The 23,523-nt window shown below is 42.5% G+C and overlaps 1 protein-coding gene across 4 annotated transcripts in view; it reads right to left on the bottom strand.

Moving 5' to 3' along the window:
• The window catches only part of MEGF11 (multiple EGF like domains 11), a 726,402-nt gene that overhangs the window by 287,395 nt on the left and 415,484 nt on the right, over positions 1-23,523 (bottom strand). For all 4 annotated transcript variants that reach the window (XR_015729726.1, XM_060694754.2, XM_087877753.1 and 1 more), the window contains exon 7: positions 999-1,245. Coding sequence is in view for 3 of the 4 variants with exons in the window: in XM_060694754.2 (XP_060550737.1) it covers positions 999-1,245 (247 nt within the window). In the remaining variant the exon portion in view is untranslated. The remainder of the gene's footprint in view (positions 1-998; positions 1,246-23,523) is intronic.

Raw genomic sequence — 23,523 nt, 5'->3', positions numbered from 1 at the left:
CTATTATGAGTTGTTGCACAGTCAGCCAGATGTTCAGACTAGATTTGCAATTTTTGGCCACCTATCAAGTTCTTCTTCAGGACATGGGATAGGCTAGTGATGGCAAACCTTTTTCGGCACTGAGTACCCAAACCGGAACATGTGCATGCGTGCGTGTGAGCCAGAGTGCTGGGAACCCAAAAACCAGCTGGCCACTGTGCATACACACACCGGCCACCTTGTGTTTGGGTTTCCGGTGTGCGCATGCGCGCTGGCCTGCTGATCTTCAGGTTTCCAGTGCTCGCGAAGACCACCTGGCCAGCGCATATGCGCATTCTGGAAACCAGAAGAGCAACTGTCTATAGCGCACGTGCCCACAGAGAGGGCTCTGTTTACCACATCTAGCACGCGTGCCACAGATTCGCCATCACGCAGATAGGCAGATGCTGTTGTTCGAAGATGTTAGGGGTAAGCTGTCCTGAGTATTATTTTGTGCGTTTGGATCAGGTTTGACTTCTGGCAACTACCTGGGACAAGTCCCTGCAATTTTCTTGGCATTTCTAGGCAATTTCTAAACCCATTTCTAATAATGGTTTGCCCTTGTCTTCTTCTTTAAAGAGCCACAGTGGCGCAGTGGTTAGAATGCAGTACTGCAGGCTACTTCTGCTGCCTGCCAGCTGCCTGCAATTTGGCAGTTCAAATCTCACCAGGCTCAAGGTTGACTCAACCTTCCCTCCTTCCGATGTGAGTAAAATGAGGACCCAGATTGTTGGGGGCAAAAGTCTGACTCTGTAAACTGCTTAGAGAGGGCTGTAAAGCACTGTGAAGTGGTATATAAGTCTTAAGTGCTATTTCTATTTCTATTAGGGCTGAGAGAAAATGATTGGCCCAGTTGGCTTCATGCCTACAGCAGGACCTGAACTCACAATTTTCTGGTTTCTAACCCGAGACCTTCACCTCTGCACAAAACTGGCTATTACATCCCCTGAACGTAAAGCCCACACGGCCCCTTGACTTACAAAACTCCCGTGTAGCCAGGTGCACAATGACATTCTCCTGTGTTGTGGTCACAGGTTGCCCCATTATGACACTGGCACTTGAGCAGGCAAGCTTTCCCGTAAGTTCCCGGCTCACACAAGTCCTCGCAGCGCCATCCTTTGTATCCTGGCGCACACACGCAGGCGCCAGTGATGGGGTTGCACAGAGCTCCATTCCGGCACTGGCAAGGGTTGCTGCAGTGAGGGCCCCAGTGGTCCTGATCACAACCTGAAACAACAACAACAACAACAACAGGAAGATCCTTTTAGGAGAACTGTCAAGCATAACATCATATTGCCTTTTTTTAAAAAAATATTTATACATTTTTCTTTAACATATATGAGTCAGTGGTGGGTTTCAAAATCTTTTACTACCAGTTCTGTGGGTGTGGCTTGGTGGGCGTGGCAAGGGAAGGATACTGTAAAATTTCCATTCCCACCCCACTCCAGGGAAAGGATACTGTAAAATCCCCATTTCCTTCTGATCAACTGGGACTTGGGAGGCAGAGAATAGATGGGGGCAGGGCCAGTCAGAATTTTTACTGCCGGTTCTCCGAACTACTCAAAATTTCTGCTACCGGTTCTCCAGAACTGGCAGAACCTGCTGAAACCCACCTCTGATATGACTGCTTAATAAACAGTGTATTGTCTGAGTCAATTTACATATACATAATAATAGTAATAATAATATTCTTTACTTATATATAATGGTATCCTTCCAACTTCTAATTTCTGCCTTTATTATCTAACCATTGGTAAAACAAATCCCAAGTTAAAAAAATATTCTGTATCTTCTTTGTCCTTTATCTTTAATGTTAACCTATCCATTTCCGCACAATCTAATATTTTTTTGATTATGTTTTCATCTGAAGGAGGTTCCTCATTTTTTTCATTGTTGTGCAAATACAATTTTCGCTGCTGTCAAAATATGTAATATCAAATATTACATTCCCATTGTCATATTTTTCTGGCGGTATACCTAACAAAAATATTTCTGGTTTTAAATCTATATGTTGCTTTATCATTTAAAGTAACCATATATGTATTTTTGTCCAACTTTTTTTTGCCTTTAGACATGTCCACCTCTTCTCGTTGTTCCCACCCCCCATCTCTTTCCACTTATGACTGTATGACTGTAATTTTGTTGCTTGCATCCTTAGAATTTATATTGATATTGTTTTCTGATTGCTTATTTGTACCCTATGACTATCATTAAGTGTTGTACCTTATGATTCTTGACGAACATACCTTTTCTTTTATGTACACTGAGAGCCTATGCACCAAGACAAATTCCTTGTGTGTCCAATCACACTTGGCCAATAAAAATTCTATTCTATTCTGTTCTGTTCTGTTCTAATTTCTATTTCTATTACATTCCATTCTGTATTTTCTATTCTATTCTATTCTATTCTATTCTATTCTATTCTATTCTATTCTATTCTATTCTATTCTATTCTATTCTAGTACGAACTGGGTATCTGCTTGCATTTCCAACATTTGGCGGACATATTTTTAAACATCTTTGCTAATCTTGCCGGTGGCATTTTATACAGGTTTTCTTTGTATGTAGTTGCCATTGTTAATTTATAGTTTCTATCGCAGAGTTTTCATTGCAACATTTCACATTTCATTGAATCTCTTGGAGGTGGAGGAGGTGACCCAAGGTTTGCTACAAGCTTTCTCAGGGATATCGAGAGGATCTGAAGAGATCAGGGAATGTGTGCTCAGGAAGGACTGATTTCATGATTCAAAAGGCTATTAATTCATTCGTTTGTAAGATAGAACATAGAATCAAAGGTCTGAAGGGACCTTGGAGGTCTTCTAGTCCAACCCCTGCTCCAGCAGGAGACCCTATACCAGTGGTGTCCAACCTTGGCAACTTGGAGACTTCAATTCTCAGAATTCACCAGTCAATATGGGGAATATCCAAAGTGCCGTCCCATCAACTCAGTCTTTAGCCATTGACCCTTCTGGATTTATGACTTCTAGAGACAGCCAATCACTAAGTCTATTCCCATTGGGAGGAGAGCCACGTTAGTCTATATTAGCCAAAAATCAGAAGTCTAATGGCGTCTTCTTGTCATACAACCAACTTCAATAAAACACAGGCTTAGAATCATAGAATGATAGGGCTGGAAGCAGTGGTGAAATCAAGTTTTTTTTTACTACTGGTTCTGTAGGCATGGCTTGGTGGGCGTGGCTTGATGGGCATGGCAGGGGAAGGATATTGCAAAATCTCCATTCCCACCCCACTCTGGGACCAGCCAGTGGTGATATTTGCCATTCTCTGAACTACTCAAAATTTCCGCTACCGGTTCTCCGAACTGCTCAAAATTTCTGCTACAGGTTCTCCAGAACCTGTCAGAACCTGCTGGATTTCACCCCTGGCTGGAAGGGATTTCAGAGGTCTTCTAGTCCAACCCTCTCCTGAAGCAGGAAACTATATACCAGGGGCGTCCAATCTTGGCAACTTTAAGACTTGTGGACATCAACTCCCAGAATTCCCCAGCCAATATGACCAGCTGGGGAATTCTAGAGTCAAAGTTCACAAGTCTTAAAATTGCCAAGGTTGGACACCCTTGCCTTATTCCATTCCAGACAAATGCCCACCCATCTCTTCTTCAAAACCTCCAGTGATGGAGCATCCACAACTTCTGGAGGCAGGTTGTTCCACTGATTAATCGCCGTAAGTCAGGAAGTTTCTTCTTTCTTTTAGGTTCTATCGTCCATTTCTAATAACAATGTATTCTTGCCGGCAGATATAATCTGAACAGGTACTGGAGAGGATGTAGAATTCCGTTTGCGCCCCTATACATCACCCCTTTTGTCAGAATTTTTTCAGATTAATTTTCAGCCAAAATTGGAATGAGGATTTTAGTACTAAGTAAACAGATATACACTCATGAACTCTTGAGGAATTCCATTAAAATGTGAATCAGTCTCTTTTATAGTCTCCTATCATTATTCGATTTCAGGCAGCAGATGCTATAATTCACAACCCTCCACAACACTTCAAGATGGCAGGGATGTGTTTCGTTCATGTTTTGTTTCATTTTTCCCCCCTTCTTCTCTCCTGTCCTTTGCACTAATCCAGACTCCATTAATACCCAGACTGCTGTCCCATCAACCTCACAGTCTTTATCCACTGACCCTTCTGGATTTATGACTTCTACAGACAGCCAATTACTAAGTCTATTCCCATTAGGAGGAGAGACATGTTAGTCTACATTAGCCCAAAATCGAAAGTCTAGTGGCATCTTCTCATACTACCGGCTTTAATAAAACACGGAGTCATAGAATGATAGCGCTGGAAGGGAGCTTGGAGGTCTTCCAATCCAACCCCAGGCTCAAGGTAAGAAAATTTATTCCATCCTGGACAAATGGTTGTCTAATCTCTTCTTATTGAGGCCTTTGAACCATGGTGTTGGAGAAGACTTCTGTGAGTCCCTTGGAGCAGGGGTGAAATGCTCCTGGTTCGGACCGGATTGCCCGATCCGGTAGCGATGGAGGCGGGTGGTTCAGAGAACTGGTAGAAAAAATCCCTGTCCCCCTCCCCCATGCCCAGCTGAGCTGCACAATCATCAGAGGCTTTTTTTACTTTTAAAAGCATTTTTTCTACAACCTCTTCAGCAGAAAAAATGCTTTTAAAAGTAAAAAAAAAGCTCCTGATGATTGCGCAGCTCAGCTGGGATTATCAAAGGCTTTTAAAAGAAAAAAACCCTTTTTTTCTTTTAAATGCCTCTGATGATCCCAGCTGAGTTGCCTGATCAGCAGAGACTTTTTTTCTTTTAAATGCCTCTGATGATCAGGCAACTCAGCTTGGATCGTCAGAGGCATTTAAAAGAAAAAAAAAAGGGGTCAGAAGAGGCTTTTTTTCTTTTAAAAGCTTCTGACAGTCCAAGCTGAGTTCCCTGATTGTCAGAGGCATTTAAAAGAAAAAAAGTCTCTGCCAATCAGGCAACTCAGCTGGAATCGTCAGAGCCTTTTGAAAGCATTTCTTTACAACCTCTTCGCCCAAGAGGTTGTAGAAAAAATGGTTTTAAAAGTTAAAAAAAAAAATTGGCCACACTCACCAAGTCACATTACCCCCCCTTCCCCCACCAAGCCATACCAACAGAACTGGTAGTAACAAGTTTTAGATTTCACTACTGCCTTGGACTGCAAGGCCATCCAACCGGTCAGTCCTAGAGGAGATCAACCCTGGCTGCTCTTTAGAAGGCCAGATCCTGGAGATGAAACTCAAAGACTTTGGCCACCTAATGAGAAGGAAGGACTCCCTGGAGAAGAGCCTCATGCTGGGAAAGATGGAGGGCAAAAGAAGAAGAAGGGGACGGCAGAGAACAAGGTGGCTGGATGGAGTCACTGAAGCAGTAGGCGTGAGCTTAAATGGACTCCAGAGGATGGTAGAGGACAGGAAGGCCTGGAGGAACGTGGTCCATGGGGTCGTGATGGATTGGACAAGACTTTGCAACTAACAACAACAATCTGTTCTTGAAGACCCCCAGTGATGGAGCACCCACAAATCTAGGAGGAAAGTCATTCCAATGATTAACAGAATAACAGTTGGACGGGAGTTTGGAGGTCTTCTAGTCTGACCACCCTGCTCGAGCAGGAGACCCTATGCTATTCCAGACAAATGATTCTCCAATGTCTTCTTGAAGACCTCCAGTGATGGCGCACCCATAACTCAAGGAGGCAAGTCACTGGTTAATTGTTCCCACTGCCAGGAAACTTCTGATTTTAGGTCTGTTTACTCAATGCATATTTACAAGAAAAGGAATGGATGGAAATTACATTCACAGTTATATTTTTGGGCTATTTATATAAAATATTTTAACAAATTTTTAAAATGCATTTAGGATTTTTCAAAATTTAGTCACAGAATTTACAAATGAATTGAGGGAGTTTTTTGCCCTAGAATGGATAAATTGCTATAAAGCAAGCAGGTGGAAAGTTCCACATATCCGAAAGTTCAAACCCAAACCGAAAAAAACCAGCCTCCAAATAATAACAACAAAAGAAAAGAAATAAGAACTGGAGGGAGATTGTAGCTTTCATGAGTTGGAAACAGCTATTGTGTTAGAATCACAAGAGGTGGAATAGTGATTGATGTTCATCTATCAATGTATCAATATTTAGATGCCACTCTTAATGCTTATAATTCTGAAAAGGCCTTCAATATCAACTTAACCTCCCTATTTGAGAACTTAATCTCACATAATCTTTTCCTGGATGACCACAAGGAATGAACCACCAAATATCAATGTACAATACAGAAGAAGAAGGCATGATGAAACAATTGGTACAATTGATACATCAACTAATAAATGTTCTGTCTTGCACATTTGCAAAAAAAATTCAGAACACCAAATACAAGTTGGGTGGACACGATCTCATAGACGACCCTCACTCTGTCAAGGTCCTCAGAGTACTCATCTCAAACGATCTAAGCCCCAGAGCTCATTGTAACAGCATTGCCAAAAGGACATTAAGAGTTGTTAACCTAATCTTGCGAAGCTTCTTCTCCGGGAACACTTACTGCTAACTAGGGCATACAAAACCTTTGCCTGACCAATTCTTGAATACAACTCATCCACCTGGAATCCACACTGTATATTGGACATTAACACGATTGAGTGAGTCCAGAGTATTTCACGAGAAGAGTACTCCATTCCTCTGCTCACAACAGAATCCCTTATGCCACCAGACTTGAAATTCTGGGCTTGGACAATCTGGAACTGCACTGCCTACGGTCCGATCTAAGCATAGTACACAAAATTGTCTGCTACAACATCCTACTTGTCAGCGACTACTTCAGCTTCAACCATAATAATACACGGGCAAACAATCAATACAAACTCAAGGTAAACCGCTCCAAACTTGATTGCAGAAAATACGACTTCAACAACAACAGAGTGATCAATGCCTGGAATCTCTACCTGACTCCGTGGTTAAATCCTCAAACCCTCACAGCTTCAGCTTTAAACTGTCTACTGTGGACCTCACCCCATTCCTAAGAGGTCCGGAAAGGGGGCGTGCATAAGCACACCAGCATGCCTACCGTCTCTGTCCTACTGTCCCCATTTATCTGTACTTACTTCCTTTGTTCATGTTTATGTTTATACCTATACCTGCTATCTTGTACATGTTTGAATAAACAAACAAACAAGCAAGAGCCGAGGTGGCGCAGTGGTTAGAGTGCTGTACTTCAGCTACTTCAGCTGACTGCTAGTTCAGCAGATCAGCAGATCAAATCTCACCGGCTCAAGGTTGACTCAGCCTTCCATCCTTCTGAGGTGGGTAAAATGAGGACCCAGATTGTTGGGGGCAATATGCTATTTAGTATACTGTCTGTGGTGTAAGCTGCCCAGAGTCCTCGGAGAGTGGGCAGCATAGAAATATGACTAATAAAAAATAATAATAAACAAACAAACAAACAAACAGCTAGCAACAAAGCTTTGGCCAAACCAGTTTGTGCAAGGTTCTTGAAGGATCTTCAATCTGTAAGTGTTAGCTAGGTATCCTATCTGATAGGTCAAGTACAAAATCATATCATATCTCAACATCTGGTCTTCTCAACACCAAGAACATTTGGACACGAAAGCTTTTGAGGGTGTTCACAAGTGTGCACTCCAAGTAATACAGAAACCGTTGTTGAACTCTAGGAGAAACTGGGGTCTCCCAAAAGAAAATTTATATTTACAGATGTGCAAAAAACTATTCGGGCTTATGCTCCCAGAACTGCCATCCAATCATATAGAAGATTCAAGAAAGTGATTTATGTTGGGATATACTTTTGGGAGGGGGGAGGGGGATATGCTCTAAATCTTGCAGTGATTTCCAAAAACCATTTGTTCAACAACAGCAATAAATAAAACTTTTCTTCTTAAACCAGATTTCTGGAAAGAATGATATTCAAAAAGGAAAACGTGAATAGAACTTTTGTGCTGAAGGACTCATGAATTTGATTCTAATGCTTGCAGATCCGTGGCTTAAGCGTCTAGTCCTCTCTCCCGTTATTTTATTCTTAGGGTATACTGCATCTATTCCTTTTACCCCCTGAGGATCCAGTTTGCAACTGCCTAAAGGTAAAATAAAGACTTCAGGATTCCAGCTAGAAAACAAAGTTTAAAGATTGTTCGTGTCTCGTGTACATCCGTTCTGGCAACAGGTTTTCCGGCAGGGGACCTTCCCAACAACACTTGTAGGACAACACAGGATTTGGGTTTCTGCTTCACTAAAGCCAAACCACCGAGATAAACTTCTGAAGGATACTGGACATAAAGGACCTCTCCACATTTTCTCTTTATTGTTCTTGAGTTGGTAAATTGTGTTCAATTCTTTGTGACCCCCATGGATCATAGCACACCTCCACTGTCTCCACCATCTAACCATCTCATTCTCCAAGGAGTCCCTTCTTCTGATTTGGTGGCCAAAGCATTTGAGCTTCAGCTTCAGGATCTGTCCTTCCAAAGAACAGTCAGGGTTGATTTCCTTTAGGATCGATAGATTGGATCTCCTTGCAGTCCAAGGGACTCTCAAGATCTCCTCCAAGACCACAATTCAAAAGCATCAATTCTTCGATGCTCAGCCTTCCTTAGGCTCCAACTCTCCTAGCCATACATTGTTGTTGTTCAGTAGCTAAGTTGTGTCTGACTTTTCACAACCCTACGGACAACAACAGCCCTCCCCCTCCCCCTCTCCACTGTCTCCCAGAGTTTACCCAAATTCATGTTCTTTGTGTCAAAGACACTATCTAACCATCTCATTCTCTGCCGTCCCCTAATCTTTTGCCTTCCATCTTTCCCAACATCAGGATCTTCTCCAAGGAGTCCTCTCTTCTGATTTGGTGGCCAAAACATTTGAGCTTCAGCTTCAGGATCACTCTTTCCAAAGAACAGTCAGGGTTGATTTCCTTTAGGATTTAGTGATTGGGTCCAAGGGACTCTGAAGAGTCTTCTCCAAGACCACAATTCAAAAGCATCAATTCTTCAGCTCTCAGCCTTCCTTATAGTCCAACTCTGACCGCCCTACGTTATTGCTGGGGAAAACATTTTCTAAGGAAAGGACACTTGCCTGTGGCTTCCCACGGGCTGAGCTCCCAATTAGTGATGGCAGTAGCACAGTTAGTGAAAAGCTCAACAAGAGGAGATCCCAATCCCCTTGGGATTGAAAAGAAGCAGAAGCAGGGAAGTCTTTGGCCAGAAGATTCTCCAAATAGGTGCTCATGATAGAAGATGATCTTACATGACCTCTTTTCCTATCCGTCCGAAGCCTCCCTAGCTCCCTAGGACAATCTATTCTCCAAAGCACTAGAAGTCAAGTCAAGAAGCAACGGATGGAAACTAACCAAGGAGAGACGCAAACTAGAATTTAGGAGAAATTTCCTGACAGTGAGAACAATTAACCAGTGGAAACAATTAACCTTCTGGAAGTTGTGGATGGACTTAAAAGTTCTGGAGGCTTTTAAGATGAGATTCGACAGCCACTTGTCTGAAATAGCATCGGATGTCCTGATTGATCAGGGGGCTAGACTAGAAGACCTCCAAGGTCCCTTCCAACTCTATTATTCTGTTGCTGTCACATTTCAGTTTCGAAGAAAGGCTACAGGAGGACTTCACTTTGGAAGACATCCAGAGAGATCCTTCTAGATGTCTCTACCTAAAACCAAATCTTTTTCCTGACATGATTTCCACAGTCAAGCAATGGACATGAATTTTGGCTAGGCCTTGGCCAGAGTCCAGAATGAACCAGTCTCAAAGCCACATTCCCACAAGACAAAAGAGAGGAGGAGAAGGTGAAGGAGGAGAAGTAGGGAAGGAGGAGGAGAAGGTGTCTGCCTTTGAGCATGCATGAAGATGTCTTCCCAGAACTCTTGACCAGGAATGAAGAACCATCTACTGAAGTAAAGGATATCCAGGCCAAAACTTTAATCCTGAATTGTAGCATCTTTGCTTTTAGAACGGAAATGTCAGCATTTTGGCTGGTTCTCAAACACCAAGACTGTTCTTGGTTTCAAAGACAAACAGCATTAGTTCCTTTAAAAAAAATCACATTATCCGAATTGTTCTCCAGAGAGAACATTAATAAAGGAATCAACATCTTCTCTGGACAGGTAGTGTCCTTAAAAGATCTGACTTAATTTGGCTTTATTTCAGTACCTCTTTGTGCATTTCTTTGAGCTTAGGTAAAGGACTTTGCACAAAATATATATTTAAAAAACTTTGCAAAAGTTCCATCAAAGGTGAGGAGAAAGTGAAACTTCATGGTCGACCACAATCAGAAGGCTGAAATTTCATGCTCATTTTATAGCACACACCAGCTTCAAATTGCCTAATTTGTTCTAATTTAAATCTGAATAAGCAAGAGACAGAAAGAGTAGAATAAACTCTTCTAGAACTGTTCTACCCTGCATTTTGTACAATTTAAAAACATTAATTTTGCAAGAAAGGCAGCAAACTGGATGAATTACCTCTAAAACAAGCAGAATTCCAGACAGCAATTTACTCCAAGTAAATCGATAAATCAAAGAATCAGCCAATCAAGCTAAACGCAAGGAAACGTTCAATCCTACTACAAAAATCAAATATTATTTTTCTATCTTAATGAACGTGAAGCTATTAGTCAGGTAAAAAAAAAATAATCCACAGCCCTAAGGGGCCCTTTGCCAAATGTTATTTCTAAAAGGTATAATTGTGCTGTTGGAAGTCATTTCCATAAGAATGTCTTCATCAGGCAGACATATCTAACACCAAATGGGAGAAACGTATATAAGCGTAATATATAATTTTCTCCTGCTACCTACCAGTCTAAATTGGATGCAAACTGATCTGCCCTCTTTTCAACTTGCACATTTACAAGAAAAAGCCAGGGTCCTGTTTCTCTCTGTGCAACCTGTTGATCTTTGCTTGGTGAGTTCCATGATGACACTAGAACTCACAAGATTCTTGGTCAACTTGACCACTGGTCATTTTGGCTAGAGATTCTGGAACTGTCATTCCAATACAGATGGCGTAACACCAACATAAGACCACAATTGAACCCAAATTGTCCCAAAGGTGCTTTTTCAAAAGAGTTAGGGTTGTTACGGATTGCATCAGAGAGGCTAAACCAATTTCGTTATATACATGATGTACAATGACAATAAAGGCTACTATTATTATTATTATTATTATTATTATTATTATTATTATTATTATTATTATTATTATTATTATTTTAATCTTTAGTGAGATTCACAGCCTTTGAGGCTGGTTAATAGCTCAGCAGCTCGAGTCCTAACCAAGGACCTAGGAACTGTTAAGGTATCGTTGGAGGATGTAAGCTGTTCCGAGTAAGGTGGTTTTTTGTAGAGTCAAAATGTTCAAGTCCGGCAAATTTAGAATTTCTAAATAGCGGGGTAGCCCTTTGGGTATTGCTCCAAGGGCTCCAATTACAATCGGGACAACACACGATTTCTTTTTCCACAGTCGCTCAACTTCAATTTGCAAGTCCCGGTACTTTATGATTTTTTCCTGCTCCTTATCTTCAATCCGTGCATCACCAGGTATTGCAATGTCAATGAACCATACTTTTTTCTTTTCAACTATTGTTATGTCAGGTGTGTTGTGGACCAAGTGCCTGTCAGTCTGAATCCTAAAGTCCCACAAGATCTCAACCTGATGTTTCCAGTAGTTTTTGCAGTACTCAAATCCAAACTTCTGGCACAATTTCCAGTGAATGATCTTAGCAACACAGTCATGGCGTTGTAGATGATGATGATGATGATGATGATGATGATGATTATCTTTATTCATTAAATATGAAACTCAGTCAACTGAACATTAAAAAATGCATCACAAATACCATTGACTGGTGCTAATGGTTGATACGGATTGCTGCCAGCCTCCTAGTTATCAACCAAGTACTTTCTTAAGTTGTATGATATTCCAAGTAGCGCAGTTTTTTGCAGTTCCACTGGTGTTATTGCAGGAAGCTGCAATTTGTTGATATATCTTATAAAATTCTTGGACATGGTACCAAGTGCCCCGATGACAATGGGTATCACTGTTACATGTTTCATCCATAGCCGTGTAGTTTCGATGGCCAGGTCGCGATATTTCATTTTTTTTATTTCATTATTTCATTATTTTATAATAAATAAATAATATTTCATCATCATCATCATCATCATCATCATCATCATCATCTGGACTAAGTTTCTTCCCTTGAGGAAGAAGAAGACATTTTGCTTCTCATCCAGGGAGCTTCATCAGTTCTTACTATATGGTTCTATCAGAACAAATCCTTCCAGCCCCACCACCAACCAGCCAGAACTGATGAAGCTTCTTGGAGGACAAGCAAAATATCTGAAAAAGTTTTCATAGTTGGTTTAATGTCAGGGTTCCAAGTAATAAATCCATGGCAAGCAAGACTCCGAGGCAATTGAATTCCTCAAAGATACCATATTGGCACATATCTGGTGAAAATCAACTCTGGAAACTCCTGCGGTTTTCACCTTTCTACTTTCTCAAAACAGTCAGTCATATGGTCCAATCACCGTGCAGTCCAACAACCGAGTGGCATCACTCCACCTTCTTCCGACCATGTCCTTGATTCCCAAGAGAAAGTATTTTTTTTTTGGCTACAAAAAATCCCTCTATCTCAAATCCCCCCTCCCTGACACTCAGCTCCAGTATGGCAACACTGAAGCAGACAAAATGGCTTCGGTCAGGACAGCTTCATGGTTGACAGCACCTTTGAGACAACTATGACCTGGATGACTAAGAATCTCCACAGGCATTTAAAAATTGAGCCTAAAATTTCCGCTGCTAAGCAAGACAGTTGTTAAGTGAGTTCTGGCCCATTTATGACCTTTCTTGCCACAATTATTAAGCAAATCAATGCAGTTGTTAATAGAATAGAATAGAATAGAATAGAATAGAATAGAATAGAATAGAATAGAATAGAATAGAATAGGAGTAGAGTAGAGTAGAGTAGAGTAGAGTAGAGTAGAGTAGAGTAGAGTAAAGGTAGAGTAGAGTAAGATAGAGTAGAATAGAGTAGAGTAGAGTAAGGTAGAGTAGAGTAGAGTAGAGTAAGGTAGAATAGAATAGAATAGAATAGAATAGAATAGAATAGAACAGAGTAGAGTAGAGTAAGATAGAGTAGAGTAAAATAGAGTAGAATAGAGTAGAGTAGAGTAGAGTAAGGTAGAGTAGAGTAGAGTAGAGTAGACTAGAGTAGAATAGAATAGAGTAGAGTAGAGTAGAGTAAGGTAGAGTAGAGTAGAGTAGAGTAGAGTAGAGTAGAATAGAATAGAATAGAATAGAATAGAATAGAATAGAATAGAGTAGAACAGAGTAGAGTAGAGTAGAGTAAGATAGAGTAGAGTAAAATAGAGTAGAATAGAGTAGAGTAGAGTAGAGTAGAGTAGAGTAGAGTAGAGTAAGGTAGAGTAGAGTAGAGTAGAGTAGACTAGACTAGAGTAGAATAGAATAGAGTAGAGTAGAGTAGAGTAAGGTAGAGTAGAGTAGAGTAAAATAGAGTAGAATAGAGTAGAGTAGAGTAGAGTAGAGTAGAGTAAGGTAGAGTAGAGTAGACTAGAGTAGACTAGAGTAGAATAGAATAGAGTAGAGTAAGGTAGAGTAGAGTAGAGTAGAGTAGAGTAGAGTAGAGTAGAATAGAATAGAATAGAATAGAATAGAATAGAATAGAATAGAATAGAATAGAATAGAATAGAATAGAATAGAATAGAATAGAACAGAGTAGAGTAGAGTAGAATAGAATAGAATAGAATTCTTTATCGGCCAAGTGTGATTGGACACACAAGGAATTCGTCTTGGTGCATACACTCTCGGAGTTAAGTTAGTAACCTGGTTATTAAGTGAATCTGGCTTCCCCCTTGACTTTGCTTGTCAGAAAGGTTGCCAAAGGTCACGAAAGGGGATCATGTGCCACTGCAGCCATGTTGTAAGTCGAGGACTACCTGTGCTTACACCATTAAACACACACTCTGAGAACTACTGAGAAGAAGCCATCTTAACACGCTTTCTCCCACACAAACGTCATGGTTTTCTTCTTCTGCCATGCACCCCTTCTTCCCTTCTGGGAATGCAGATTACATCCCATCACAAATACAGGAATCACATGTGACCTCTTTCTAAGTTTAATTCTTGGAATTCTGAGGAGTAAGCAAAGTAAGGGGGAAAAATGCAAGGCAACAACACCCACCAATCCTCTGCAAAAGGATAAGGTTCCTCCCAGTGGTGAAATGTAAAATTTGTTACTACGGGTTCTGGGGCGTGGCTTGGTGGGGGGAATAATGTGACTGAGTGGGCATGGCCAACTTTTTAAAAAAACTTTTAAAAGCATTTTTTCTACAATCTCTTTGGCTGAAGAGGTTGTAGAAAAAAATGCTTTTAAAAGCCTCTGACGATCCCAGCTTAGTTGCCTGATCGTCAGAGGCTTTTGTTTTCTTTTAAAAGCATTTTTTTTTGCTTTTAAAAGAAAAAAAGCCTCTGCTGATCAGGCAAAAAGCATTTTTTCTACAACCTCTTCGGCTTTTAAAAGCCTCTGACGATCCCAGCTGAGCTGCGCGATGATCAGAGGCTTTTTTTTTTTTTACTTTTAAAAGCATTTTTTTCAGCCGAAGAGGTTGTAAAAAAAATGCTTTTAAAAATTAAAAAAAAGCCTCTGATGATTGCGCAGCTCAGCTGGGCATGGTGTGGGGGTGGGGCAGGGATTTTTGCTACCGGTTCTCCGTACCACCCGTCTCCATTGCTACCGGATCAGGCGATCCGGTCTGAACCGGAAGCATTTCACCCCTGGTTTTGCCCCATTTTACGACTTTCCTTGCCACATATGTTAAGTGAATCACTGCATTTGTTAAATTAATATTTCAACTGGAACAGAGATGGAAGGGACCTTGGAGATCTACTCCGCTCAAGCAGGAGATTTTATACCATGGTGATAGATCCTACAACACGGTTGTTAAGTGAATCTGGCTTCCCCCTTGACTTTGCTTGTCAGAAGATTACAAAAGGGGATCACCTGATCCCAGGACACTGCAACCGTCATAAATGTGAACAAGTTGCCAAGTGTCCAAATTTTGATCACCTGACCATGGGGATGCTGCAATGGTCATAAGTGTGAAAAATGATCATAAATAACTTTTTTCAGTGCCTTTGGAACTTTGAATGGTCACTAAACAACCTGTATTCCAGTATTTGAGGGGCTGCCACAAAAAAGAGAGAGATTCTCCAGGAAGCAATGGTTGGAAGCTAATCAAAGAGAGAAGGAACCTGGAATTAAGGAGAAACTTCCTAACAGTGAGAACAATCAGCCAGTGGAACTGCTTGCCACCAGACATTGTAGGGACTTCATCACTGGAGGTTTTAAAGAAGAAAGTGGACAGTCATTTGTCTGAAATGGTATAGACTCTCCTGCTTGGGCAGGGGGCTGGACTAGAAGACCTCCAAGGTCCCTTCCAGCTCTATTCTGACTCTGTTGGCTGCATTTCGGAAGAGGAAGGGGGTAGAAGTTAGGCAACGAATTCAGGACAGGAACTTCAAATGGGGTGGATGTTTAAAGTAATATTTAATTAATGACTGCTTTGAACTATGCAGGAGGAAAGAATATTTTAAAACGATGCTTCTCCCTGGAAAGATTTTTACTGCATCCCTAGATATTGCCGTCTTGCTTAAATGAGGTTCCGGTTACTTCTCCAGATGTTTTGCTCAAAGCGGGCCCTCAAGCCAAGAAAGATTCCTGGCAGCTTGGTAGACAAGAGCTTCTGCGGGTCTCCTATGGGGAGAAAGATTTGATTGTCACTCTTGAAAGCAAAGCTGCGCATCAGGAATGTGCACGTGGCATAGACAACTGTCCAATGTTGGGATGGTCATTTCTCGATAGGACTGTACTAAAATGCAGAGGTTGCTGCTCCTGTTTGCGAGATTGCTACGTGGAGCATATATGGGTAGTCCTGGACTTACGACAGTTCATTTAGTGACCATTCAAGGTCCCAACCGCCTTGAGAAAGCTGACTTATGACCGTCTTTCAGACTTAACAACTGTTGCAGCATTCCTATGGTCACGTGATCAAAATTCAGATGCTTGGGAACAGCTTCATACTTGTGACCGTTGCTGTGTCCATAAGTCACGTGATCCCCTTCTACCATCTTCCGACAAGGGAAGTCAATGGGGAAGCCAGACCAGTGATGGTATTCAGCTGATTATAGCCGGTTCGGGCGAATCGGTAGCAATGGCAGGAGGCTCCGCCCACCTGCCCAGACGTCATCATGTCCCGTTTTTGATGCTATGCGCGTGCGCTCACATTTGCGAACTGGTAGTGGAGGTAAGCGGAGGTAATACCATCCCTGAACCAGACTCTACACCATTTCTGACAGTCTCTTTTTGAAAGCCTCCAGTGATGGAGCATCCACAATTTCTGAAGGCAACTTCTGTTCCAATTGGTTGATTGCTCTCATTGTTAGGAATTTTCTCCTTAGTTCCAGTGTCCGGCTTGCTTCCTTCAAAGTCCAGGAAAGAATGAGCCAAACTCCATATTTTATAGAGTAACGTACTTTTACTGGAAGATGAAATGAACGCAATCAAGGAAAGCTGAAACTGAGGCAACAGGTGCGAAAGTTGCATATAGAAAGCCTCCCCTCCCACTGTCCATCATCAACCACTCAATCCAAAGGTCTCCCAGAGGTCAGGTGGACACACGTCTGGCATCGTCATCAATCAGGAACGCGATGACGGTTGACCCGATAGCCACTTCGGTGCTTAGGTTTCGTTTCTTCAATCCACCAGCTTGCTTCCCTCCCCCCCTCCTCTTTTCCCTCCCCCGTTTCTTATGGCAGCCAAAGCAGAAAGTCGGAGGCTGACATCCAGGTTGCTTCTCTCCTTGGTTAGTTTCCATCCATTATTTCTCCTCTTGCCTTTTGGGTGCTTTGGAAAATAGTTCGACCCCCTCGTCTTTGTAGGAGCCCCTCAAATATTGGAAGGCTGCTTTCGTGTCTGCCCTAGACCTCCTTTTCATTAGACCAGACATACCCAATTCCTGCAACCATTCATTGTATGTTTTAGCCTCCAGATCCCTAATCATTCAGAAATTGGGGAAACAAATGGATGTCCCTTTTGCAATCAACGAACGGGCAGTGAAAACAGGGAGCCCCGGACTCAAGGGTTCCACATCTGATTTTGTCCTCATGACCTTACATGTATTAACAAATAAGCGAGGCCCCACATTTGTCCAAATCAATGCAATGCTCAGGAAGCGTGCAGTTATTATGGCTCTTTCAGGCTAGGACTGGAAAAGGCAGGGAAGATTTGTGGCTTAACTCCGAATGGAGGAGGACGCGGTGGCCTGAGAGAAAGGGAGGGGAAGGGGCTCCTCAGCTCATTCCAAAAAGAAACACGCGTGGGGTGTGCAGTTCCCCGATCTTTGCTTTGTGCATTTGTAAGGCCGAGTCCCCAACCCAACAAATGTCCTGTTGTTTGCTTAGACAAATGCGGCTTTCTGCAGTCGGACGGGCCTTTTGTGGATGCTGCGGCGATATATTTTTTATTATTTTCAAAAGAAACCGCTGTGCCAAAGCCTAGGCAGGAAAAGAAAGACAAGCCAGTCACATCCAGTGATCAAATTAAAAAGGTACATGGTACGGCTTCCTCGTGAAAAGAAAAGAGAATCTCGAAAGCTGTTCTTTAAAGTCAGCAAAAGGAGGAGAACGCTGGATACAAAGATCCAGAAGGGCCTGCCTACGCAGTCCAAAAAGTCAAAATGGCAGCTGCAATTCCATGATCAACACCTTAATAGGTAATAACAGTAACTGAGTTGGAAGGAAGGGACTTTGGAGGTCATCTAGTCCAACCCCCAGCTCACGCAGGAGACCTGTACTAGGGATTCGAACCCCAGAACTGCCGACCTTTCTGATCGACAAGCTCAGCGTCTTAGCCACTGAGCCACCTAGCCAGGCTTGAGTGGGTGGGGCTTGAGTCACGTGATTGTGGCCACCATCTTAACTTTTTTTGGCCTTTCCCCATCTGAGGAAGCCCCCCAAAACTTATCAAAGCTGCAGAAGCTCAACCTGGGGACTTCCTCCAAGGTTCCTTCCAACCCAATTTTTCTATGTTTTATTAAAACTAACCCCTCCATGTATAAATGATCAACCAGAAGGCAACTGGAAGGGACCTTGGAGGTCTTCTAGTCCAGCCCACTGCTCAAGCAGGAGACCCTATGCCATTTCAGACAAGTGGCTGTCCAGCCTCTTCTTGAAAGCCTCCAGTGATGGAGCACCCACAGCTTCTGAAGGCAAGCTGTTCCACTGATTGATTGTTCTCACTGTCAGGATTTTTCTCCTTAGTTCCAGGTTGCTTCTCTCCTTGATGAGTTTCCATCCGTTGCTTCATGTCCTGCCTTCAGGTGCAGATCAAGTAAATAAATAAGAATAAGTAAGTAAATAAGAATAGGGATAAGCTGTTGTTTTCTCTACAAATGCACTATTATTAAGTAAGTAATGCACTCCTATTAACTAAGGAGAAATTTCCTAGTGGTGAGAATAATCTAGCAGTGTTTCAATATTTGAGGGGCTGCCACAAAGAAGAGGGGGTCAACCTCTTCTCCAAAGCACCTGAAGGCAAGACATGAGACAATGGATGGAAACTAACCAAGGAGAGAAGCAACCTGGAATTAAGGAGAAACTTCCTAACAGTGAGGACAATTAACCAGTGGAACTGCTTGCCTTCAGAAGCTGTGGATGCTCCATCACTGGAGGCTTTCGAGAAGAGACTGGACTGCCACTTGTCTGGAATGGTATAGACCAGTGGTTCCCAACCTTTTTTGGGCCATCCCCCACCTAAGCATCTCTAAAATCCTGATGCCCCCCCCCCCGCCGGTGACATATAATTCTTACTATTCAAAAAGTGAACTCCTACTCATGCGGAGGAAGCCTAAAAGGCCATTAACTTGGTTTAAACAAGGTTCCAAAGAAGATGGCATCCATGAAAGAGAAAAATAAAAGAATGAAAGACAGTAGAATCTCCTACACATGCAGGGGGGTTGGACTAGATGACCTCCAAAGTCCCTTCCAACTCTGCTGTTCTACGTTCAGGTGTTTCGGGGAATAAATGGCTTCACCTTTTGAAGGTCTGCCTTGGAGAACTGGTCTGCCTTTCCACTGGCTGAGGTTCCAGGGCAGTGATGAAATCCAAATTTTTTTACTACCGGTTCTGTGGGCGTGGCTTGGTGGGCGAGGTGTGGCTTGGTAGGCGTGGCAGGGGAAGGATACTGCAAAATCCCCATTCCCTCCCCACTTCAGGGGAAGGATATTGCAAAATCTCCATTCCCACCCCACTCCTGGGGGAAGGATACTGCAAAATCTCCATTCTCACCCCATTCCAGGGAAGGATACTGCAAAATCCCCATTCCCTCCCCATTCCAGGGGAAGGATACTGCAAAATCCCCATTCCCCCTCCTCTCTCCTGGGGGAAGGATACTGCAAAATCCCCATTCCCTTCCCACTCCAGGGGAAGGATATTGCAAAATCTCCATTCCCACCCCACTCCTGGGGGAAGGATACTGCAAAATCCCCATTGCCTCCCCACTCCAGGGGAAGGATACTGCAAAATCTCCATTCCCACCCTACTCCTGGGGGAAGGATACTGCAAAATCCCCATTCCCTCCCCACTCCAGGGGAAGGATATTGCAAAATCTCCATTCCCACCCCACTCCAGAGGAAGGATACTGCAAAATCCCCATTCCCACCTCACTCTGGGGCCAGCCAGAGGTGGTATTTGCCGGTTCTCCGAACTGCTCAAAATTTCTGCTACCGGTTCTCCAGAACCTGTCAGAACCTGCTGGATTTCACCCCCGTTTCCAGGGTCATCATTCTAGTCAGGAACCTGACTCTCTCCGTTTTGATTTTCCAACTGAATTGGAATGGCATGCGGTTGAAACGACCCATGGCACACACGTAAACCCCTGGCTGTGACAGGGCCTGTCCCAAAGGAAGTTCGCTTCTCCGCTTCACATTTCTCCACTGCAAACACACGGCAGCAAAAGAGTTGCCAGAAAGTCACCATCTCATTTGTGTAATGAGGAGTGACCCGTAACACTTCGGGCATTCCGGTCCCCGCCTGCCATCACAGGCCATGAAAAAGATGGATTGGAATATTGCCACTATCCCTTAGCGATTTATTTTACAACCTCTTTAGCAAAACAGCAACATCAACTCTCGGTTGGAATTTGCTTTTCTTTTCTTTTCTTTCTGGGGTGTACAGTAGCTTAATAACAACTTATTTCTTCCTCCTCGCCGAAAATATAAAACAATTCCGTTCTCTAAAAAAAATTCAGAAGAGGAAAGCAATTGGCCTGTTTGAAATCTTTCCAAACGGCTTCTTTTCATATTTGAAAAATGTCAGAAATGCTTCTTCCTATCTACATGCCGTCCCTTGCTGTTCTCTTTTCTTTCCAAGAGGTCTGAAAAGATTCGAACATCCTTTTAACGTTTAGTGGGGGGGGGGGAAACCGAGGCGCACCGTTCTTTTTCTATGCTCTATACCATTAGTATATTAGTGTGCCCTTTTCAAAACAAAGGCACCAATTCATAGCATTCCCCAGCCCGCCTGGCAAGCAGACTCGAGCCACACCATTTCCCTCTTTTGTTCTGCTGCTATATTCTGCTCGCATGAGATAATACTACCACTTTACAAAGTCCTAGTAAGACCACGCTTGGAATACTGCATCCAGTTTTGGTGACTTCAGTACAATAAAAGATGTTGAGAGTTCAGAGAAGAGCAACAAAGATAATTAGGGGCACATATTATACATGTAGAAGGGACGCGGTGGCTCAATGGCTAAGACGCTGAACTTGTCGATCGAAAGGTCGGCAGTTCAGCGGTTCGAATCCCTAGTGCCGCATAACAGGGTGAGCTCCCGTGACTTGTCCCAGCTTCTGCCAACCTAGCAGTTCGAAAACACGTAAAAAAATGCAAGTAGAAAATAGGGACCATCTTTGTTGGGAAGGTAACAGCATTCCACGCGCCTTTGGCCTTGAGTCATGCCAGCCACATGATCACGGAGACGTCTTCGGACAGCACTGGCTCTTCGGTTTTGAAACGGAGATGAGTACCGCCCCCTAGAGTTGGGAACGACTAGCACATATGTACGAGGGGAACCTTTATCTTTACCTATTATACCTGTGGTGGATTTGTGGCAAAGCAAAACAAATTTTGGGGAAAATACATAAATGGCTAGAAAAGATGATTGGAAAGCATGTAGATTTTAAACCTGAACTATTTTTATTAGGTATAATATCAGGTAACCTTGATAAGAAAAGTAGGTATTTAATATTGCACGTCTTGACAGTACTGAGGATTGTATTTGCACAATGCTGAAAAAATGAAGAAACAATTAAGAAGATACTAGAGTGTGCAGAAATGGACAGACTGACATTAAAAATGAAACAGAAGGAAGATACAGAATATTATCAAACATGGAATCTATTTTACCAGTGGTTGGAAAAAAAGAGGTGGGGATTAAGAACGTGTGTATGTATTGATTAAGAACGTATGTATTATTAAGCAAATTAAATACCCAGACAACACGATGTGTATTAAGCACTAATAAATGTAATTAATAAAAATTTAATTTAAAAAAAGGTGATTAGGGACCTAGAAGCTAAAACATGTGAAAAATGGTTGGAGGAACTGGGTATGTCTAGTTTAATGAAAAGTAGGACTTTTGATAGCAGTGTTCCAGTGTTTGAGGGATTACCACAAAGAAGACGGGGTCAATTTATTTTCCAAAGCATCAGAAACTTATTTTCCAAAACATCAGGACAAAAAACAATGGATGGAAACTAACCAAAGAGAGAAGCAACCAAGAACAATCAACCAGTGGAACAAATTGACTTTGAAAGTTGTGCCCCATCACTGAGGCTTTTAAGAAGAGACTGGACAGCCATTTGTCAGAAATAGTACAGGTCTTCTGTGTGAGCAGGGGGTTGGACTAGATGACCTCCAAGGTTCCTTCCAACCCTGTTACTGTTTACTGAATCTTTGCAGAAGACGCATGAAGAGTTTAGGAGCTGGACTTTCCAGCTGTCCAGCTGTTCAATCCACCCAAATTGGATTCCTAATTAGTTCTAGCGAATTCTAAACCATGAAGGAAACCCAAGCAAGGTGTCACACCTTCCAATGTTTCTGATCAGGGGGCCAACAAGGTTCCCCCTGCACCGTGCAAAGAACTCAGGAAGGTCTAAAAGGTCTCCCCAGATCTTCAAACAAGGCTACAGAAAGCTCAGGGCCACATCTGGCGTGTCTGGGTCTCAATTGTATTTCTGACCCTGGAATATCACCAAAGTAAGAACGTAATTGACCTCTGGTGTCTTCAAGATTTAATGGACTGAGAAATTTATTCTAGAGTCCATAATTAGTTATGAAATGTTTCAGAAGGTCAGAATTTGTTGGCCCTGCAGTTCTGTCTTCTGGGAATTTAATACAAATTTTATTCAGTTGGATCACCGGTGGCATCCATGGGGGACTGACAAAGGTGACAGCATGAAGAAATTATCACGATGAGAGCCCCACTCCTTGGTACAGATGTTGTGATATTGTCTGTGTGTTCAAAAGGAGAGGCTCACAGCTCCACACCACAATGCTGCTTTCATCATTTCAATGGAAGCAGCCAGGTCCTGTGGATGGCCCTCTAGATCATTGTCTTTTAAACAACCTTTTCTCCTTGTTTAAGAAACAGGGCCAGAAAGAAGGTTAATCCCATCTAACGCTGTGTCAAAATCTAAGCAGCAATTTTTCAAATGTCTCTTCTCTGAAGAGAAAAAGAGAGGAGAGGGGAAAGGAAAAGGAAGGGAAGGGAAGGGAAGGGAAGGGAAGGAAAGGAAAGGAAAGGAAAGGAAAGGAAAGGAAAGGAAAGGAGGATAGGAAAGGATAAGAAAGGTAGGGAGAGGAGGGGGAAGGGGAACGAAAGAAGGAAGAAAGGAAAGAGAGAGAGAGAAAGACAGAAAGAAAAAGAAAGAAAAAGGAAAGGAAAGGAAAGGAAAGGAAGGAAGGACGGACAGAAGGAAGGAAGGAAGGAAGGAAGGAAGGAAGGAAGGAAGGAAGGAAGGAAGGAAGGAAGGAAGGAAGGAAGAAAGAAAGAAAGAAAGAAAGAAAGAAAGAAAGAAAGAAAGAAAGAAAGAAAGAAAGAAAGAAAAGGCTTCTGCTAATTTCTCTTGGTGTAGTTTTTAGCTGCCCGTATTGATATAGAGGCAATATAGAGAATACAACTAACTCATCACTCTGACATCTGTCTGACTGCACACACTGTCTAGCTGGAAGGAGCTCCCTGGTGAGGTTGCTTTCTGAAATCTCTGTCTGTCCTTGGGATTGAACGGAAGGGTGGAAAGTACATTGCCATTTGGATGAGACTGGAGAACAGAAGGGGTGTGGCGGGACCTGCAAGTACTAAGCCTCTTGGCTACATCTGTGGGAACGTCCCAATCCATCCAGGACAATCTCACTAACC

The sequence above is a fragment of the Pantherophis guttatus genome, chromosome 13 (genome assembly GCF_059756535.1).
Source record: "Pantherophis guttatus breed Tessera chromosome 13, ASM5975653v1, whole genome shotgun sequence".
In the NCBI taxonomy this organism is placed as follows: domain Eukaryota; kingdom Metazoa; phylum Chordata; class Lepidosauria; order Squamata; family Colubridae; genus Pantherophis; species Pantherophis guttatus.
This window is presented reverse-complemented; position numbering and strand designations above follow the sequence as displayed.